We start from the raw sequence: 21,388 nt of genomic DNA, 5'->3' as shown, positions 1-21,388 counted from the left end.
GGGGAGTGATCGCCGCTGCGAAATGGCATGGACAAGGAGCGGCTCCTGGCAGGCTTCCAGCGACGGGTACATGAATGAATCGAATCAATACCCGAAAGAGAGGAATTTCAGAGACTGTGCAGGTATGAGACTGCACAGTTTGAGATAGGTTATAAGAATTAATTGGTACTACCTATACTAACAAGATGCATCTGCTTTTTGGTAGCCCGGAACAGAAGAACTCTACAGTTAAACGTGCTTGACTTGGAGTAATTCTGGGATGGGTGACCTCCTGGTAAGTTTTTCCGGAAAATGTGCGAGTGAGAGAAAAGCACACTGAAAAGTCTCGTGTTAGTATGTGGAGGCTTCCAACGACGGAGTACATGAATGAATCGAATCAACACCCGAAAGAGAGGGATTCCAGAGACTGTGCAGATATGATACTGTACAGTTTGGGATAGGTTATAAGAATTAATTGGTACTACCTATACTAACAAGATGCATCTGCTTTTCGGTAGCCCAGAACGGAAGAATTCCACAGTTAAGCGTGCTTGACTTGGAGTAATTCTGGGAACGGTGACCTCCTGGGAAGTTTTCCCGAGAAGTGTGCGAGTGAGAAAAAACACACTGAAAAGTCTCGTATCACTATGTGGGGATAGTCATTGATTCTTTAAGCGGTCGGGCGTTACAAACATGACCTTGCTAATTTCCTGTGACATGACGTACTTAAAACCCAATTTTTTATGGTTATTCTACTTATTTATCTCCATCATTATTATATCATAATTTCAACTATTTTTGATTTTGTTTTTAAGATTATGATCTAATGATATAAAAAAAAGAAAGATAGAGTAAACATTAAGAAAATAGACATAATATTCTATTCAAAAAAATATATTCATATTTTGACTACTTTACCTATTCTTTTCCAATAATTTTTTTTTAAAGTCTGGTTGCAAGGTCGGAATCGCTAGTAATTGCCGGTCAACCATATGGTGGTGAATTCGTTCCGAGCCTTTAATCTCCTACAACAGTTTGTCTTGGACTAGATCTGGAACTATCCTCAGCGGTTTGTGTAGCCTTGAATCCTATCATTAAATTAGAATCTCATATAATTTTTGTCATTTTTCTCATTCTTAAAATTCTGATATAGTAATGTCTAAAAGAAATAAGTAGAGTAGGTATGAAAAAATGTAGTCATAAATATCCTTTTCCTTAATTCATTTTTAATTATTTGTATTTGCATTTTTATGACACGTAAGCTTGTGTTGGATATACCTACCCAGTCGCATTCGTCGGGCTTTTTGTTTGGACTGGGCCGGCCCAAAGTCTGATCATAAGATATTGAATTTTACAGGAGTAGATTCTCTCATGTGAAAAAATGTTCATGTGGTCATGTTATTTGATCACAACCACTCATTGATGATGAGATAAGAGAGAGAAAAATGTATAATTTTTAAATGAGTGGTTGTGACCAAATAATATGATCACATGATCACTTTTTCACATAAGAGAATCCATTCCCAAATTTTACTTGGGCCTGTTCCTTCCTTGTGTTGTAGTCTTGTATACATGGGTTTGTTTAGGGACTGTTCTAACCCGAATAATGTATCTTATTAAATTCTAACCCAACCCATGTTATTAAAGAGACGAATTTCAAGGATGGGATTGTTCACTTGGGTCCAATCTTCCTTATCGGATTCTATACCTAATGGATATTTCTATTTCTACCTAAATTAAAATAAAAGCTTAGTCCATAAATCTAATCAATCCTGTCTAAATAATATTGTGTTAATATTGGGACCCAAATTAATATGGACCTGAATCAACCAAAAAAAATGCAGAACATAATGTAATCAATCACATCTCAGCTTTTCATTGCTACTTGGGTCTCAATAAATGCATATTTAAATTACATTATTTGAGAAAATAATTGTATTTTTTTACAGATTTTTGAAAAAAAATTACTTTAAAAAGTTCTTTTTTTTACAAAATAAAACTTTTATAAATATGTACTAAATTAGAGATATACTTAAAAGACTGATTTCGTAACATGTTAATTTTTAGATAACCAATTTAAGAGTTTGTCCATATATGTTTTACTACCGGTAATAAAACATTTGAAAATGAATTAGTGGAAAAAGCTGAAAATTAATACAATTTGGACAGTCACAAATAAATAGAATTAAGAATTAACTATTAATTATTAGTTACTATCTAATATAAATTTCTTAAAAAGAAAAATACTTTCTAAAGTAAATATCAACCCAAGGTTACCCAACAAAAAAAATATCAACCCAATATATTATTGACTATTCACTATCAGATATGAAAGAAATACAAAACGTTCAGTGGCTTACATTAATTGCATTAATGATTAAAGTTTAAAATATTAATTGTCAAAACAATGATGTCATATTATGAATATTTCTGCATGTTTATTCTTCCTCTACTGGGATAATTATATATGTAAATAAGGACTCTAGGTCCATTACAAATTAGTTGTCAATCAGCTATGAATAAGGAAATGAAATAACCTCTTACTATTTCTATTTAATACAAAACTTCTATGATTATGTCAATCAACTGCAAATAAGAAAATTAATCTATTTAATACAAATCTCCTATGATTATGTAATTGTGTAATCAATGATTAAAATTCCAACAACTGTACAACTCAATAAATATTATTTCATCTCAACATTAATTAAAATGATTTAAAAATGACATTAGTATATTTAAAATTTTAAGAAAAGAGTGTTTAAAATTAATAAGAAAAGTTATCAAAATATAATTAAAATTTATTTACAAAACTAATAACAAAAATTATATTGGTTTTCCTTGTGTTAAATAAAGTCGCACAACATGTTATAGTCGAGTTATGTAGATATTAGATTATGCACACAAATCCAAATAAATACTATCACACACACACAACAAATCGAGTTATGTAATTATCATTTTATCATGAGTTTTGTTTTGTTTATACTTTACAAGATTACATGTATAATTTCATTAATTTAATTTGCATTTAAAATAAGGAAAATATGTTTATCATGTTTTTGTTTTTATCTCATTTTATGGAGTATAAAAAGATATTTTATCTCATGCAATATAAATAAAGTGAATATGATTCGCTTGTTTTCTTTTTTTCTCTTTTTTTTGGTGAGCCTCGTACACTTTTTTATATACTGCACGAGAAAAATTATCTCATGCAAAGTGAGAAACTATATCCTCTTAAAATAATTATCTCTTTCGTAGCAATTTAATTATAATCTTCCGTTATAGATTATAGAGTGAGGATATTCTAACTATTAAAAATTCTTACTACTAACTTACTACCTATCACATCACCATTGGATCAAAGAGAGAATGTTAAAAAGTTTTTTGAAGAGAGAGAAAATATTAATCTGATGGTGATTAAATAGGTAGTAAGTTGATAGTGAAATTTTTTGATAGTATTCCTCCCCTAGGATATATGATATTGTTATGTTTGTAGTGAAAGTATTTTAGAAAAATTCATTCACATCTGAATTGTTTACGTATCACTTCTTAATAAAGTGAAAGTGTTACAATTTATTTTACATTCAAAATAATTTTACAATTAAAATCTCAGTCAAAACAAACTAATTTAACTATGCATTAAATTTTTATTACTTACATAAAATATTCAAAATTATAAATTTTAAAATAACATGTGCAATGTATAGAAGTGATATCATCAACCAATTAATGTATACAAATAAAATTTCGATCAACCAATTAAATTAATTACTATGCCAAATTTGTTAAAGAATACTTGTAGGTAGTGAAATATTGAAATTCATAACTATCAACGATACACGTACGATTCAGAAGTTCAGCAATATGTATCATGAGGTGTATCAGAAAGGGATTTATATCGAATGATACTATACTGAAATGCATAGCTATCAGTTTCTTACAATACACGATACGATTCATACGATACGATACGATTTACAAGTCCAGTGATATGTTCATGAGGTATATCAGAAAGAGATTTGTATCGTCTGATACTACACTGTATCTTACGATACGATACGTGTACCATATGATACAAAAATTAAATCAAAATCTGTAATCTTTAATTAAAAAAAAAAGAAATAATGATTTGATTTACAATTTAAATAAAAAACCTAAAAGGATCCATTTTGAAAGATGATGATAGATTAGGTACGTCCTGATAGTAATAAAAGTGATAATATTAGTCTTAATAAATAACGAATAAGATAATAACTGGTTTATACTTTAATTACTTTTGTATTTTATTTATTGGATTTTTTGGAATTTGAATTTATATGATATTAATTTTATTATATATTTTTAAATTATTTTTATTATATGTCTATATCTTACTATTCATGACACACTATACAAAAAATCGGTTAGACGATACACAAATCCATATTGCGATTCAACAACCTCACTTAAATGGTTAAAAATTTAAAGTAAAAGTATTAATTAAGGGGCAGGATATACTTGCAACCAAAAAAGTTTACCACCTTTACAACCAATCTAATCATAGTTGATTTTCGTCAATTAATAATTATTATTTATTGAAATTAATAATTAAATTAATAAATGCGACCCAATAATTTCTAATAAATGATAATCGTTAGATTAACGAAAATTAACAGTGATTAAGTCACTGTTTGGATCCTCTCTTTTTTAAGCTAGAAGCTACTTATAAGCATAAGCTAGGCCAAACAGGTTTTGGGAAAAGCTCTTATAATGAAAAACTCTTTTTTCTATAATGAAGAAAAAAGCTGAAAATTAAAAGCTCCTCCCTAAGAGCTTTTTTTAAGCACTTATCTGATTTTCTTGAATTGTGTGCTTTTTTTAAATGAAGAGTGATAAAGATAGAGAGAGATAATTTTCTTGAAATATGTGTTTTAAGTAAAGTTTAAGCTAAAATTTTCATGTAATTTCCAAACAGCTTTTAGCTTCTTTTTTTAAGTTCTTTTTTTGAGCTTTAGCTCATAAGTAGCTTCTAGCTTAAAAATAAGAGAATACAAACATGCTCTAAGTTGACTGTAAAAATTGTAAATTTTTTTTGATGGTAAATATATTCTTTGGTCCTTAATAAATATTAAAATATTAACGCTTAGGAAGACGTGTAATCTTTCAATTAATATAAGATAATGTTACATTGAAGAAGATAGAAAGAAACTTGAATAAACCAAAAAAATAAAAAAGTATACAATAAAATAAATAAAAAGGAAGGAAGAAGGTAACAAGACCAGCAACCACGACTGCGGTGACGGTGGCGCAGCGGCAAAACCATTTGCCGCTGAAAGAGAGAACCAACAAACCCCCATTCAATTCAATTCAATTCTTTCTGAATTGGGGTGGCAATGTCGGAGGTGGCGAACATCGATGCGGAAGGCGTCGACGGAGTCCGCATGACATGGAACCTATGGCCACGCACCAAGGTAGAAGCCAGCAAGTGCGTGATCCCACTCGCCGCCACCATCTCCCTCATCCGCCCCCACCCTGACATCCCTACGCTCCCCTACGCGCCACTCCGATGCAAGACATGTTCCTCCATTCTGAACCCTTTCTCCCGCGTCGACTTCACCGCCAAGATCTGGATCTGCCCTTTGTGCTACAACCGCAACCATTTTCCCCCTCACTACTCCCAAATCTCCGAAACCAATCTCCCCGGCGAACTCTTTTCCCATTACACCACCGTCCAATACATCCTCCAAAACCCTAACGTGGCTCCGTCAATTCAATCTCCGGTTTTCCTCTTCCTCCTTGATACCTGCATGATCCATGAGGAGATGGAGTTTGTTAAATCCGCGCTACGCCAAGCGATCGAGCTCCTTCCCGATAATGCCTTCGTGGGGTTCGTGTCTTTCGGGACGCAGGTTCACGTCCACGAATTGGGGTTCTCTGAGATGTCTAAGGTTTATGTGTTTCGGGGGACTAAGGAGATTCCTAAAGACCAGATTTTGGAGCAATTGGGCCTCAGCGGCGCTTCTGCCCGGAGACCGTATCAGAAGGGGTTGCAGGGTGGTGATGGTGGTGGTGGTGTCACGAGGTTCTTGCTGCCTGCTTCTGAATGTGAATACACTCTAAATTCGGTGGGTTTTGTTGTGAATGTTGAAGAGTTTGTTGTCTTATGCCGTGCGGCATTGATTCTTGACTCTCGTGTGTTTGTGTATGTGTATATATGTGTGTTTTTGCAGTTATTGGATGAATTGCAAACAGACCAGTGGCTTGTTCCGCCGGGCAGTCGTCCGACTCGGTGCACCGGAGTGGCATTGAGTGTTGCAGCCGGGTTGCTTGGTGCTTGTAATCCTGGGACTGGTGCTAGAATCATTGCTTTGGTTGGGGGTCCATGCACAGAAGGACCGGGCACGGTAAATTTGTTCTTCGGTTCTTTGCAGTATTTTTTATGTTGATGAATGTTGTGATTAGGCAAGTGCACCGGTCGTTAAGGTTGGTAAAAAAAAAGAATCAAATCGCACCATCATAAAGTATACCAGAGTACGAGATCGTTCCCACAAGGATTGGTTTCAAACACTAGTTCACTAAACGCGGCTTAGTTGGACAATCAAGATTGAGATGAAGAGAATTTAAATTAAAAACAATCAATAACATGTAAATTCAAAATTAAAAAGCAATTAAAAAGATGATTGGTTTAAAAATAAAGAACAAGCGTAGTTAGGGTTTCAACTTCTCCTAATTTCCTCTCTATGCTATGAATTAAACAGTCAAGAATTTGCTCTTAATATAATGTCAATCAATTCTTTCCATAGTTGTCAATAGCAGTTAGCGGCCGGTAGCGGCCGACCCCAAAAATGGTATAGCGGTGTAGCGGGTAGCGGTATTGCCGCTACGGTGAAGTATTAACAGAATAGTCTTAACTAATATAAATGCTCAACTATCAGTCCACCCATGCTCTAGTTATATATGTCATGCATATTGTTTTGTGTACTTATTGTATATTATATTGTGTGGCTGTTTGTATGTAGGCCTAACCGTGGCATACGCATAGCACAAGCTGCACAACAATATATTACAAGCTGGAAAAAAAAGGGAAGGAAGGGACTTGCAATAGCAAATTTGAACGTAAAAGGGAATAAGTAAAAATAAAAGAAAGAATAAGTAAAAAAGTTTACCCAGAAAAATAATACAAGAAAGAAAGTTTACCAAAAAAAAAAAAAAATACAAGCAAGAAAAAGTAAAAATAAAACCAGAAGTACCCAAAAAAAAAAAATAAGCAAAAAAGAATAAGTAAAAATAAAACTAGAAGTACCCAAAAAAAAAAAGCAAAAAAGAATAAGTAAAAAAGAAAAAGAAAGAAGAAGCCTCCATCAAAGAAGAAGAATGGGTAGTGAAGATAAAAGAAAGAGTGAAGAGTGGAAGGAGGAAGAAACAAAGAAGCCTCAAAATGTTGAGAACTTAATGGAAAATAGAAGCTCTCTTGCCGGAGAAGAGTGGAAGAAGGAAGGAACGGAAAAAAAAACACCTTGGCTGTCTACTGCAACTCCATCGTTCTCCTTTGGTGCCACACTGCCACGTTTTCTTTCTTCTTTCCCGCGTGTAATGTGGTGGTAATGGGTCCTTTATTTGTGACTTAATAATAAACTTTTTCTCTTGACAAAAATACCCCCACTGCAAAGGAAAACGACGCCGTTTTGTTTGAAGCAGCAAATTAAACAAAAAAAGGTCTTCTCTTTCCCTTTTTCCCGTAGCGTCCTGTAGCGTCTTCTTCTCCGGCCTGTGAGAACTGCTACGCTACGCCGCCACCTCCGCTACCGGCCGGCGTCGCGTCGCGTCGCAGGTTGTGGCGGCCGGCCGCCGCTACCCGCTACTGTAGCGGTTTAGCGCCGCTACTCACCGCTATTGACAACTATGATTCTTTCTAAGTTAATTAGGGCTCAATTCCTTGTTACCCTTAATCTATGTGATCTTAGAAGAACCCTAGTTCCCCGGTTATTTCCCAAGAAAACATGTATTAAGATCAAGAATTCAAAGATTGCACAACTACCCTATGTCTATCCCTAGATCACAAGGATTATGATGAATTTATCAAATCAGGGTTCATGCACCAACATCCCTATTGTCATACAATTCCCCTAAATCAATCTATAAGGAGCAAACTCATAGAAAGCATTAAAAACAGATAAATTCATTCAAATATAAAAAGAGAAGAATTTAATTCATTCAGAGACAATTTAATTCATAACACAAGATTCAATTGCGTTCCATCTATCCCTAACTACATAAAAACTTAGCCTAGCATATTAAAATTAAAAACAATAGGAAAGAAAATAATTCCCTAAGACTCCATTGGTGTGATGTCGTCTTGAATCTTCAGTGTTCCAATGCTCTGCAACAGGATTCCTCTCTTGATTCTTCCAACGTTCTCTAAAATCTCCCTCAATTGATCCCAAGACCCTTTATTTATAGAGGAGAAACATATATTTTAATTTCTATTCACATCTCCATGAAATCTTCGTTCGTATCTTAATTTGGACCCTGATGATAAGTGGGCTTGAACTTTGACGCATCAGCGCGTTTTAGCGCTCATTAGAGCGCTAAAACGCTCTTGAAGAATAATTTTGTCTACCTCAGAGCGTTTTAACGCTCAGGAGAGCGCTAAAACGCTCTCTTTGAGAGGAAATTTGTGATTGTCAGCCCGCTGTTGGGCGCTAAAACGCACTCCTCCAGTGGAATTTTTCCATTTTTCTTTATTAGAGTGTTTTAACGCTCTGTTGAGCGCTAAAACGCTCTTCCTCAGCCACTGAATTGCTTCATATCTTGCTTCCTTTGGACTTTTCTCTGGTATTGCAACATCTCTTTTCATTCCCTTGCTCTACAAAGCATCAATTTATGTCAAAATTCCTTTGAAATAAGAAAGATTACAAGATGTTAGCTAGAAATCCCATCTTTATGATTTTATAGTGTAAAACCCTAATTTCCATGCAATCCTTGATGTAATTCTTATATAAATTAGCTTAAAAACATAGTAAACCAAGGGTTTATCAATGAAATATTAGTTTCTGTTAGGAAGGAATATTCATCAAATTTTAACGTTAGGCATATGTGGCCATTGGAGACTGACGATCATTTAAACAGCAAATGGTCAGGCATTTTGGGTTTCATACTCGAAATTAGATTATGGTGCAAGAAGTTTAAACATTTTTGTATGGTCACTTGTGTTGAGATGGTTTTGTAGTGAATGGCAATACTACGACTCGGCAAATCTTTGAGTGTAGAGATATTTGGAGGGATATTAAACTGCTTTTATTAGTTATTTAAAAGAGGTAACTGTGCTGCCATTATTAGGATAAATCAGTTGTTAGTTGTAAGACTCGATTTCTTCTGTGCCATTGGCATTTTGGAGAGACACCCTAGCTCTTTATTTTAATCGTGACTTGAAGCACAAAAGACCATGTGATAAAATTAGAATAAGTAGAAGGGAGGTAATGGCAATGCTGTGCTTGTTCTTGCTTATATTGACAGTTCCTGAATCCATCTATACTTCTATAGAAATTTTTTTTGCATGAGATATTGATTTTAAAATTTCTTTGCAGATTGTGTCAAAGGATCTATCTGACCCAGTGCGCTCTCATAAAGATCTTGACAAAGATGCAGCACCATACTTCAAGAAAGCAATCAAATTTTATGAGGGTCTTGCGAAACAGCTGGTTAGCCAGGGTCACGTATTAGATCTTTTTGCATCAGCGCTTGATCAGGTATGTGTCAGCATGCAAATTTTTTAATACAATTATTTCACTGATAACATTACTGGCATAATGATTGTCGACAACTTTCATCTGCTTGAGATGATAAGCTCATGTTATTTCAGTCTTCATTTTTACCATGGATTTTCTTCAAAATATACAAGAAAGTTCTTGTTTATATTATGCAGTGGGAATCCTTGGAATAGAGTTGGTGTTGCTATCATAATGTTGCATTTCATGACAATTAGGACCAAGTTGTGCTCATTCTTTGTTTTCTGCTGTTTCATGGATGTTTTGAATCTCTAGGTTGGAGTTGCAGAAATGAAAGTTGCAGTTGAAAAAACTGGAGGCCTTGTTGTCCTGTCTGAGAGTTTTGGTCATTCAGTCTTCAAGGACTCTTTTAAGCGTGTTTTTGAGGATGGGGAGCAATCTCTCGGTCTTTGTTTCAAGTGGGTCTTCATTTCAATTTTTTTAAATGATACTTGGTTTTTTAAATTCAATTCTGATGCGCTGTATAATTATTTATTTTGGCCTTTCCTATTCTCTTTCCCCTGCACCACCACTTGAGTATGATTCACAGCTGGTGCCAGAAATTTCCTGTTGGGAAATGTTGAAGTGCTGGGTTCTTAGTTCATTGTTCTTTAGCATAAAATCTGTATCTACAGAGTGTTTTGTGTGTGTGCCTTTTAAGTAGTTATTTTTTATTTTATTAGAAACTTGTAACATTGTAGAAGATCGAGGATACTGATACTACGGAGGGAACAATAAATTTTCTGTAGATGACTCAGATAATGGACTAGTGAGTCATGAAAGAAATAAGAAGAGAAAGGGCGGAAAGTAGAGGAATTAGATAATTATATAATTTACTAAGGACCTGTTTGTTTGTGCTTTTTTTTTTAATAAAAAACATTTTTTCAAATAAAAACATTTCAAAAAATTTATAATAATCAGATTTTTTTTTTTTTTTTTTGAAAATAAAAATCCCAGAAAAGTGCTTCTATCAGAAGACAAAAATCCAAAATAGAAGGGAAGCCATAGAACAATGGTTAGGGTTGTCGCAATGTGATCCGGAAGTCACAGGTTCTATTCATGTAATCACTCCAGGGTATGGCTGCCTATTGTATACCCATCCCCGAACCCTGTCCAAAGCTGGGGCTTTATAGTACTAGATTGCCTTTTCAGCTTCTGGAAAAAAGCTCTAAAAAAGTTATATCATTAAAGTACATTTTTTAAAGCTTATCCAAATGCACCCCACAAGAGGGCCGGGCAAATAAATATTTAGTTTTGTCTAATAATCCATGTATGGGGGATCTAGGGTTTAAGCTGCTTTTTTAGAAATGTTTTAATTAATTCATTTGGTGGAAACTTTAGGTTTGGAAAGACTTTGGGTTTTCTATATGAATGTCAATTGCCTGAAATTTAGAGTTTTATTTTCCTAGACTTAAAATAAAATTGGTTTTTGTGTATTCATAGATCATTATTGAGTTGATCATCTTTCAGTTTGGGGTGCTGATAAAATTATTTTCTCTTTGGTTCTTTTACATTTTCATTTCTTCTCTCTCCTCTTTTGTTTCTTATCTTGCCCTTATTACCTAACAAACATGCTCAACCTACCAACTTAATTTATGTAACAGTGGAACCCTTGAGATCAATTGCTCCAAGGAAATCAAAATTCAGGGTATAATTGGTCCCTGCACATCATTGGAAAAGGTTTGTTTTGGATCATTTTATTTCAAATAATTTCCTGTTGCGTGTCGACACTGGAATTGGATTTTATGTGGTAAACAAAAATAAGACTGAACTAAAAATAATATATCTGGGGTTTGATGGTTTCAATCACGTACTGCAGAAAGGGCCTTCTGTTGCTGATACTGTGATAGGAGAAGGAAACACTACAGCTTGGAAAATGTGTGGCCTTGACAAGAGTACATGCTTGACTGTGATGTTTGATCTTTCATCAAGTGATCGTTCAAACACTCCAGGTGCTGCCAATCCACAGTTGTACCTGCAGTTCCTTACAAGGTTATGTTGGAGAAAATTCATTAGACTAAATATGTACTGTGCTGTGCCTCTTTCCCTTTCATTGCTGGGCACTGAATATAAATGGTCATTTCTTATCGCAGTTACCAGAGCCCAGATGGTCAATCAGTGCTCCGGGTCACAACAGTAACTAGAAGATGGTTAGATGTTGCTGTTAGGTCTGAGGTAGTTTCATTTGTTTGTTTTTAATATTTGTGGCTGGATGTTTGTTTATCTGTCAATGTCAAAGATTTAGTTTTAGCTTCCATTTATCATAATATTAAGACGCTTATATGATATATTTTTTTTTAACTCTATTTCCTTACAACCAATTCTGATTCTAAACTTTGGTATACATCGTTATCTAAAGTTTTTTTTTTTTTAATACAGTAGTTATATAAATATATCTACTTAAAGTTTATTTTTATCACTTTTTTTTCAATCTACCATTTTTTAGGTTCATTTACCACCGACCCCAACTAGTTTGGGATGAATGTGTTGTTGATGCTGAGTAGTTATCTAAACTTTTACCCGCGTGTGTTTATTATGTGCTTCTTGAAACTCCCAATTTTTCTTGAGAATGTAATTGTTAAATTGATTAATGACAAATGTATAATATTCATGTTTGTTCGACTAAATGTGGTATGCCCATTTATGTTGAGTCTTGTATTCAAAGGAAATAATAGTATTGGGCTTTCTTTCATTTTTTTGTCATTGGCGTGCTGCTGCTTTTCTGTCTCCATCAATGCATTCATCATGTAAGAAGAATGCATATGCTAAAATATTGAGTATTTTATCTTCAGGAATTGCTTGTAGGATTCGACCAAGAAACTGCTGCAGTGGTAATGGCTAGACTTGTGTCTCAGAAAATGGAGACAGAGGTATATCACAAGTTGTGTTTTTATTTGTTATTCTCTTCTATTTGGTAAAATGTATCTTACCACTGTTGGATTTATTTGGTCAAGTTGCTGTAAATTTTGTCTTTGTTCAAATGGATGATAGTTGGGAGTTTCAAGAAAACACGTAGTTAGGCAAATAACATTGGTAGTGGTGGTGGTTTTGATGAAATTTGCACTTGTTTGATCGTTTACAGTTTTACTTGTGAGACCAAGTTCTATGTAATGCAATTCACATGTTATTCGCACTGGTATTCCTCAAATATATTATATAACTTCTGGCAAATATTTTCTCAAGTTACAGTATATTCTATCTTTGTTCAAACGGGTGAGTGTTGGGTGTTATAGGAAAATATAAAACGGGGAGAGTGATTGCGCTTATTTTACCTTCTACTAGTGGGATCGAGTACTGATGGAATGGCAATTCACGTTATTTGTTATGTCATCCAAGGTTCTAGTTTTAATTCATTTATTTGGGTTTATTTAATAATTTTAGTGAATGGCTTTTCATATAACTGTGAGCATGTTTACCGTCTTATTTTTCTATGCCCATAACTTCTCTGTTAGTTAGAGCAGCTTATTTCTATTTAGTATTCTTTTGCTAATAACATGCTGGAAATAAGGATTTTGTCATTGCCTTCTTTTTGGACACATATTACCTGTGGAAAGTTTTATTTTTTATGTATCTTTCCGACTTATATTACCAAGTTTCCTTGATGTGCATCTTTTTTTGTTTAATAGGAAGCATTTGATGCCACACGGTGGTTGGACCGATTACTCATTCGCCTCTGCTCTAAATTTGGTGACTACCGCAAGGATGATCCGTCGTCTTTTACATTAAACCCAGTATTTTCATTGTTCCCCCAATTTATGTTCAATCTCCGGAGATCTCAGTTTGTACAGGTATCATTTCTTGTAATTTTCTTGTATTGTTTTGCGAACTTCCTGATTTACCTTTCTGGTATTTTTTGGTGGTGAAAATTATTGGCAGGTTTTTAATAACAGTCCAGATGAGACTGCATACTTCCGCATGTTGTTAAACAGGGAAAATATAAGTAATGCTGCTGTCATGATTCAACCATCTCTAATATCATATTCATTTAATTCACTGCCTGCACCAGCACTGTTAGATGTGGCTTCCATTTCCGTGGACCGGATTCTGTTGCTTGATTCATACTTTAGTGTGGTTATTTTTCATGGAATGACAATAGCCCAATGGCGCAACTTGGGATACCAGAACCGGCCAGAATACCAGGTATGTGCTTGCTGCTTGGACATGACCTACTAAATAAATTATTTTCACGTGCAAATTCTGCATTGATCTTTATCTATTAGTTTGTTTGATATAATCCTTATGATCCTTTCAATGGGAGCATAAGTAGCTTTCTGTCAGTTTATGATGGAAGTTATATTATTCAGAACCATCATTTATAATTAGGAACAAGTGTTGCATTTATAATTGGTCGTTGTCCTTGTTTGCTAAGAGCTTTAATATACGGCACAGGCTTTTGCACAACTATTACAAGCTCCACGGGACGATGCCCAAATCATAATAAGAGACCGTTTTCCTGTTCCTAGATTGGTAGTGTGTGATCAACATGGTTCCCAGGTAATTTATATGTACCGAGAATGTTTCCCTTTCCTGAAATTCATTTGTACCCCCAGCAACTCCTTCGCAGTTTATTAGAAGAGTATTCATTAATTTATCCATTTTGCTTGGTAAGTTTAGATTTTTCTTTATTGGAACCTTAGCTGGGTTTGGTTGATGCTGAACAGGCTAGATTTTTATTAGCAAAGCTGAATCCCTCTGCAACATACAACAATGCGCATGAGATGGCTGCTGGTTCAGATGTAATCTTTACTGATGATGTGAGCCTTCAAGTTTTCTTTGAGCATCTGCAGAGGCTGGCTGTCCAATCCTGATAGTAGTGACCGACACTGTTTGTGTTTTGGACTTTGGTTCGGAGAATTCACCAATGATGTGTCCTACGTTTTGCTGTTCCATTCAGTTAATTTCCTTTCTTTTCCTTGTTGGTAAAGGAGAGCAGATCGGAGCCCATATCAATTGAAAGTTCTGAAACGTTATTCTTTATGCAAGGGTTCGAAAAGTACATTCAGTTTGGATATTGCGGAAAGAAAGGATAATGAAATTTAAGAGCTACAAGTGTAACAGCAGCAAGGCAAATGTCAGAGATAATTTGATCACATTTTTTCCTACTTGTTTTGGGCTAGATCTGAATTTTGGGTTCCTGATCTGGATTAATTTATGTAGTATTACTTTTTATATGATCCCTAGGTTGCAAAGTAATTAAAGCCATTTTGTCTTGTTGAGTTTGATACAAGTCATACTATCTACAATCCTGTGTTGTATATGAAGTTAGCATTATAGGACACATCGTGGTGAAATGAATACTTGATGGCGGATGTTTACTTCCCGTAGCGTCCCCAGTTAGCCTCATAGTGTGAGCCCTCGTTTATTAGAAAGATTGTTTACTGGATGCAGTGCGATAGCTCCTCCTTTTGAGCCATATTTACGTAAACTATTCAGTAATGGGGAAAAAAAGAAGAGGTTCCGATGTTATGTGCTTGAGCGAACAAAAATCCTTCAATTGGAGTGCATAGCACGTTTTTTTAAGTTTTCACAATTTTCTATTGTGAAATGTATGTCATGAAATTCATTGTTATATTGCAACATGTATTATAATAAATTCAATTTTATAATTTTAAATGACCTTTTCAAGATTGCAGATTTTTTTCCTTCGGAGGCAAAGTTATGGTGTCAGTACCACACGAAAACATCAAAGTCCTTCCATCAGTACCACACGTGTGCAGTGTGTTCTAATAAAAAGTGAAGCAAACTCTAGTTTGACATCCATGCTCACGTATTTCCTCAAGTATCATACAACTTTTATTACTCAAATCATAGCCATAGGCCTTCCTCTCAATAGGATCATGCTCCATCAATTCCATTGCTTTCACTCTTACTTTCAAAATCCTTATCCAAGAACTTTATTCGTACTCAGTCAAAACACATATGGTGTCTAAAAAATTAAAATATGGTAATTTGAATGAATAATTACATAAATAATTTCGTTTAAAAAAGTAACTACGAAAATAAGCGCAACTCACAAGTAGTTGTGCCTGTTTAACGATAGGCCTAGTTTAACAAAATACAGAGTACTTTTCTTTTTTGGGCTAAAAGCACTACTTCAACTGCAATGGTAGAAAATTGCTAAAATTCAAATAACTTCCTTCGTTAATGATAGGCCAATGGCGCTCTGCAAAAAAATTCACAACTTCCCTTGATTGAGTGAAAACAACTGCTGCTCTTACAACCTCCATCCAGCATAGCATAAATTAATAGTATATTAGTATGTCCTCCTCCAGAAAAAATCCAAGAAAAGTTGTACAAAAGGAAAAACCGGATTCAACTTCAAAATAGTTAAATAAAATTGGGGAAACATCAGCAGGGAAAAATCTGCATGTGCCTTCACTTTCACCACTGTCCTATTGCAGCCTGAGTTGGAGTCGTGGTCAAAATCTCAAACCAAGCACCCTAATCCATTCTTTCCTTTCCATTGCTTCACTACATACATAACTTCGATTCAAATATGATTTAGGAGGATGATTCACAAAGCAGAAATGGTACCTCCCTAACAAGGAAACATAATGCAATATGTTATCAGAAAACAGCTTCAGCAGATAGTAACATTATGACCAAACCTCATAAATATTAATGCTTGCCTTTCATAGAGAAGGGCAATTAAAAATGGAAAATTCAAGTAAGCAGTCCAAAATGCACTTGACATGTGTTTTTGTTGCAAAAACGGTAAACATATATTCAAATATCAACTAGACATTTCTTTTTTCTTCTTTTTTATATACAATGGTGGGAATTGAACACATAACATAATACAAATTATCCAAACCTCTCACCACTAGACCAATCCCAGTGGCTTTTGTCATTCTAATCTTTAACAATGGCTTTTGGATTGCAGACTCAGAAGCATAGAACAAAAATGAAAAAATAGAAGAAAGACAGGGAGGGAGGAGCTGTTACTAACAAAATCTATATCTCATTGCAATTAGGTAGGGAGAGGTCTGAAGGAGGTAAAATCCATAAGCACGGACAAAGTTGTAATCCCCAAAGTGCCTAAAGCTTCCTGTCAAGACGACTGAAAACCAGAACTTCAAGAGATTATGCTTCCAGATGATGACCCTTGTAAGCTACCAATGATGACTCTGCATTTTCTCTAAACTCTGATATATACTTGTCCAAGAACATCTCCTCAGACAAACAAAACAAATAAACATTACTTGACCTTCTTACATAGATTTTTTTATATTAAGAGCTCTAAAACTCTATACCGAGGAACCACCCTATCCTGGATGCTATACATTAAAATCATAGGCCAATGAATCAAGACCAATTTTGGCAGCATAACTGTATGCAAGAAGAATTCCATTCCAACCTTTAATTTCTTTTCTGATGTTAAACAAACTTGGACATCTTTTGACCATTTGCACACTCTCATCTTTAGAGAACCCAAAACACTGAATTAACTCCAGCTTTCTACTAAATGTTTTATAGCTCAAACTACTTATTGTATGCAGTGCATGGACCAACATTCTTGAATTTTCATTGAAACTCATGTCTACAGCACGCAAAATATGGTTTTTAAGAGTAGACTGTGGTGAAATGAAAAGTCTTGACTGTCGTTTGAGTAACATAGAAAGCTGAGATCCAACAATGCCATAACTCTCTAACAAGGTAACATTGCCAACAAATTTTTGGTACTTTGGGAGTATCCAGCCACATCTGTGCAAAACTTGAATAAAATTATTCTCTTTGTACATAATTTTTCTAATAGCTTCCACAAAGGGGACCAATGCTTTCCTCAAACTAGAAGTCAAAATGGTTGAATTCTTGGAAATAAATTTGCACAACTCAGAACCCTCAAGACCCACTAGCTGAAAGAACGCAATTTTTGGTCTTAGGGTTTTATCAACATCTGAAAACAGTATTTGGGGTTTCTGACGTATAATAGACTGAATCTGGGTTTAAGAAAATCCAATTTGTTTGAAAAAATCCAGCACAGACAAGGTCTTTTGAGGGAAGCTGACCCCTGAAACATGTTTTGAGAAATAGATGAATTGAACTTTTGAAATTGGCATTTAGGTAATCAATGGCCTGGGGTTGATAAAGAACCAGAAGAGAATGGAGAGAGAAAGGATCTGGCAAAGTTAGAAATAAGTGATTCAAAGGAGGATATAAAAGAGCATGGTGTAACTTCAGGGATTGCATTAACTTTCGGAACTAAAATGTTCACTTTTACAAACTTTTGCATCAATATGACATCAAACACACAAGATGGGGTTTTTAGGTTGCCTGTTTTGAATTTGCACCTAACAAAATAGTTTCAAATATTAGCACGAAAGCTTCCCAAATGAACGGTCATTGAGTCAATCACATGCTTACTTCCATGCAGATGAATAACATGTGATTTGACTCTCATTATCTCATGGGAGACATTGAAGAAAACCAAATGCTAATTTAATGAACTAACATGATAGATCAAAATATGACAAATTGTAATACAAAGCTATTGAGAACTTCAAATGCAGAATCAGATATTCAAGAAAAAACATCAACTTATCAAATAAAAACTGTACATAATACAATATAAAAGTTGAGTTGTACTTGTAAACCAAGAAAGACTTCCTTTTACGTGCTTCCAAGATTGTTGAAGACTCACACCACGAATGACAGACATATTAAGCCATTTACATCAGAATATATAGCTATAAATGAAGGGCCAACCAGGTATATATATTCTCATCATATATTCATTTTTTAAAGAAAAAAGCAATTTCATTGGTTATCTATCAAATGCAATAAGAAATTAACAACACCAACATTGTAAATTATTATAAGTATTGACACTATAGAATCACTAGTCATCGTACAATCCCCTCTTTAGAAACATAAATTTTCTTTATACAAACGAGTTACTCAAATCCCAAGGAAAATTGTACATGCAAAGTTGAAGGCTTAATGTTATCTTAATATCTAACACATGCAATGCAACCAGAAAGACAAAGCAATACCCATCCTCTACTCAAAAACAAGACAAACCCAAGAAGAAAGAAAAGGAAAGAGAATTCCTTTAGCTTACCTAGGATTCCTAGTGTCGTCATGACCAATATTTGCCTTGCATAATCTAAGCTTCTCACCCTCCCTCTACAGAAAAAATTAGGACGAAAGTGAATAACTACTTTTTTTGGGGCAAAGATGGATGATAATTTTATATCAACAAATAAAACTCCACCAACCATAGAGTCAATTGGTTTCCATTCAAAATGCATAACATTGAGGATTTCCAAGAGCACCCTCCAAAAATTAGAGGGGCCATAGCACAAGCCACATGAAAATAAAAAATGCAGTATTCAACATAACTTACAATGTAAGCCTTTCCTAATAATATACCTTCAGTTGCTGTCCAGTTTAACTTTCTATTCTTCCATAAGCACCGGAGAATGAAAACAGCTAGGCACCACCATTGCCGCATCGGAGATCCACCTCTCACTTGTAATTCTTTCATAGCTGAATCACTCCCTCAGAAAAATATCAGCATCGTCAACAACAACTTCTTAGTCCCAAGAAAACATACTAGGAATTCAATAACCAATCCCGTATCCCTCTACATCAACCATCAATACAACATCGATAGTCTCATTTCCCAACATGTAATTTCGGTGCTTAAATCACCACTCCCTCATTGAAATTTTTTGTAAACTTTTATTTTTAAATATTTTATTATTTATTTGTTTAGATAGAGAATGTAAGAATGAAATTGAAAGAATAGCTGATGATGCAATCGATTATGATGGCATCAATGGAGGCGGAAATAATGAAGAAGTTGAAGGCAAAAGAGGAAGAAATTGATATGATTGAAAAACTGAACTAGGCTCTACAAGAGAAAGTTAAGTCGCTGAGTTGTGAGAACAGTTTTGGCAGCAACCAAGGTGCGGTAATGACGAACTCTCCATCGCCGTTCTTGGAGAGCATCTCCAAGAATGGTGATGGAAACTTCGTCATAGCCGTTGCACCTGTGGCTGCTAGCAAAACTGGTTCTCACGACTCAGCAACTTAACTTTCTCTTGCAAAGCCTAGCTTAGTTTCCAATCATATCAATCTCTTCCTATTTTGCCTTCAACTTCTTCATCATTTCCGCCTCCATTGATGCCATCATAATCGATTGCACCATCACATTCTCTGTCAATTTCATTCTCATATTCTCCGTCTAAACAAATAAATAATAAAATAAGTAAGAAAAATTTACAAAAAATTTCGAAAGAGAACGGGGATTAAAGCATCGAAGTTACATGTTGTGTTGACGGTTGATTTGGAGGGACACGGGATTGATTCTTGAATCCCTACCACGTTTTCTTGGGACTAAAAAGTTGTTAGCTATGCAGATATTTTTCTGAGGGAGAAAAATATCAGCACTTGTATCCATGAGATTCGTTTTACCAACCCAATTAATTTGTCACTTCTGGTTATTGCTGAGCAAGGTTAAGATAATTTCTCTCCATTGATTTAGGGTGGCAAAACAGGTCGATACAACACGCATCCGACAAGAACATGAATCCACTCAACCTATGCACAACACATATTTGTTGACATTGACCCGGACACAACCAGCTGCGTGTCACGGTCAATAAGGACGACACAAAACATTTGAATTTTTAAAAAAAAAACTAAAAAATTCAGAATTTGTTTTTTAAAAAATATATTAAAAACAAAAAAATAAAATACAATTCGAGCTCTTCTGACATCTAGATCTTTAGAAACTGGTTCTCATCTCAGTTACCATGTAAAAATCACAGAAATGCACAACTTGACCTACATTGAGTAATGTGTAGGAGTAATATAAAAGACAAAACATTTGCAAAACATTTGAATAAGTTGGGGGATAATTTATACATTATTATAAACACAGATATACAAACAGGAATTGTAGATAGAACGATGCCGAATAATTTACTCGGAAAGCAATTTGACATCGAAAGGGTGAAACTTTCTTCCACGTGTTCAAACACTAACATAGAAGCACAAACAGAAAAATTCACAAAGGGTGATTCTATTCTATGTGATGCTCATCCTACTCATCATGGCACTGCAGCCCTATATGGGGAAGCGGTGGTGGGTTGGTGTAACGTTCGATGGCTATGCCTGTCTCAAACAATCGCTATCCTAAACCCCTCAACAAAAAGAAAAAGAAAAAGAAGGCGAATGGCCCAAGAATACAAAACAGAGACGGAGCTGGAAATCTGGAGCTGAACCAGATCGTCGCCTGCAGGTTGTGCGGCGGCCTGAAATGTGAAGCAGAGGGAGAGAGTGGAGAGTGTTTAGCCAAAAGATAGTTTTTACACAGGGGAAAACTATAATTTCTATCTTACACAATTCTTCTTTTTCTTTTCTTTTCTTTTTCAGACAGTGGAGCCACAACTATGACATAAGATAACTTATCTCTTAACATGAGATTAATAAAACTCTTTTATATTACAAAATGATCGTTTACAAATTTTCTTTTTTTTGCATGTCATATACTTTTCGTTGAAGTACCAGAGTAGTTTGTAAATATATTTTTTTTATAAATAATCATTATGCAGGTTGACACGTGGACCCATCATGAAAAAATGTTAATTTAAACTTGTACACAACTCGATTCAATTCGCATGTTGATCATATGATACGCATTTTGATCATAG

General features: G+C 34.7%; 1 protein-coding gene and 1 long non-coding RNA gene across 3 annotated transcripts; one reads left to right on the top strand and one right to left on the bottom strand.

Annotated features, from left to right (window-relative positions):
- The first annotated feature begins 5,187 nt into the window (after positions 1–5,187).
- On the top strand, positions 5,188–15,150 carry LOC133307286 (protein transport protein SEC23 E-like). 2 transcript variants are annotated; one of them, XM_061507775.1, is made up of 12 exons: positions 5,188–6,086; positions 6,192–6,365; positions 9,549–9,710; positions 10,005–10,147; positions 11,333–11,408; positions 11,548–11,720; positions 11,822–11,906; positions 12,521–12,598; positions 13,355–13,516; positions 13,605–13,868; positions 14,118–14,222; positions 14,390–15,150. In XM_061507775.1, exons 1-12 carry the CDS (start codon positions 5,355–5,357, stop codon positions 14,534–14,536), a joined length of 2,301 nt encoding a protein of 766 aa, XP_061363759.1. In that variant the 5' UTR covers positions 5,188–5,354; the 3' UTR covers positions 14,537–15,150. The 2 variants fall into 2 exon arrangements, with proteins under 2 accessions (XP_061363759.1, XP_061363758.1); XM_061507774.1 differs by having other exon boundaries at positions 11,822–11,903; positions 14,390–15,149.
- A 510-nt stretch (positions 15,151–15,660) lies between these two features.
- LOC133307294 (uncharacterized) lies at positions 15,661–21,041 on the bottom strand. Its single transcript, XR_009751022.1, has 3 exons — positions 19,101–21,041; positions 18,790–18,854; positions 15,661–16,266 (listed from the first exon to the last, which is right to left on the bottom strand). It is a non-coding gene; the product is annotated as an uncharacterized LOC133307294 (long non-coding RNA).
- Between the last annotated feature and the right edge of the window lie 347 nt (positions 21,042–21,388).

Source organism: Gastrolobium bilobum, unplaced genomic scaffold, assembly GCF_033153095.1.
Source record: "Gastrolobium bilobum isolate Gb01-03AN ecotype WA unplaced genomic scaffold, APGP_CSIRO_Gbil_v1 utg121, whole genome shotgun sequence".
Lineage (NCBI taxonomy): Eukaryota > Viridiplantae > Streptophyta > Magnoliopsida > Fabales > Fabaceae > Gastrolobium > Gastrolobium bilobum.
The sequence above is the reverse complement of the archived record's forward strand: the minus strand, read 5'-3'. Positions and strand labels throughout refer to the sequence as shown.

Bases quoted from the DNA above. Each gene is read 5' to 3' on its own strand.
- LOC133307286 (XM_061507775.1), top strand. From the start codon at position 5,355: ATGTCGGAGGTGGCGAACATCGATGCGGAAGGCGTCGACGGAGTCCGC. The intron at 6,087-6,191 runs GTGGGTTTTGTT...GTGTTTTTGCAG, and splicing joins GTGAATACACTCTAAATTCG to TTATTGGATGAATTGCAAAC. The intron at 11,907-12,520 runs GTTTCATTTGTT...TTTTATCTTCAG, and splicing joins TTGCTGTTAGGTCTGAGGTA to GAATTGCTTGTAGGATTCGA.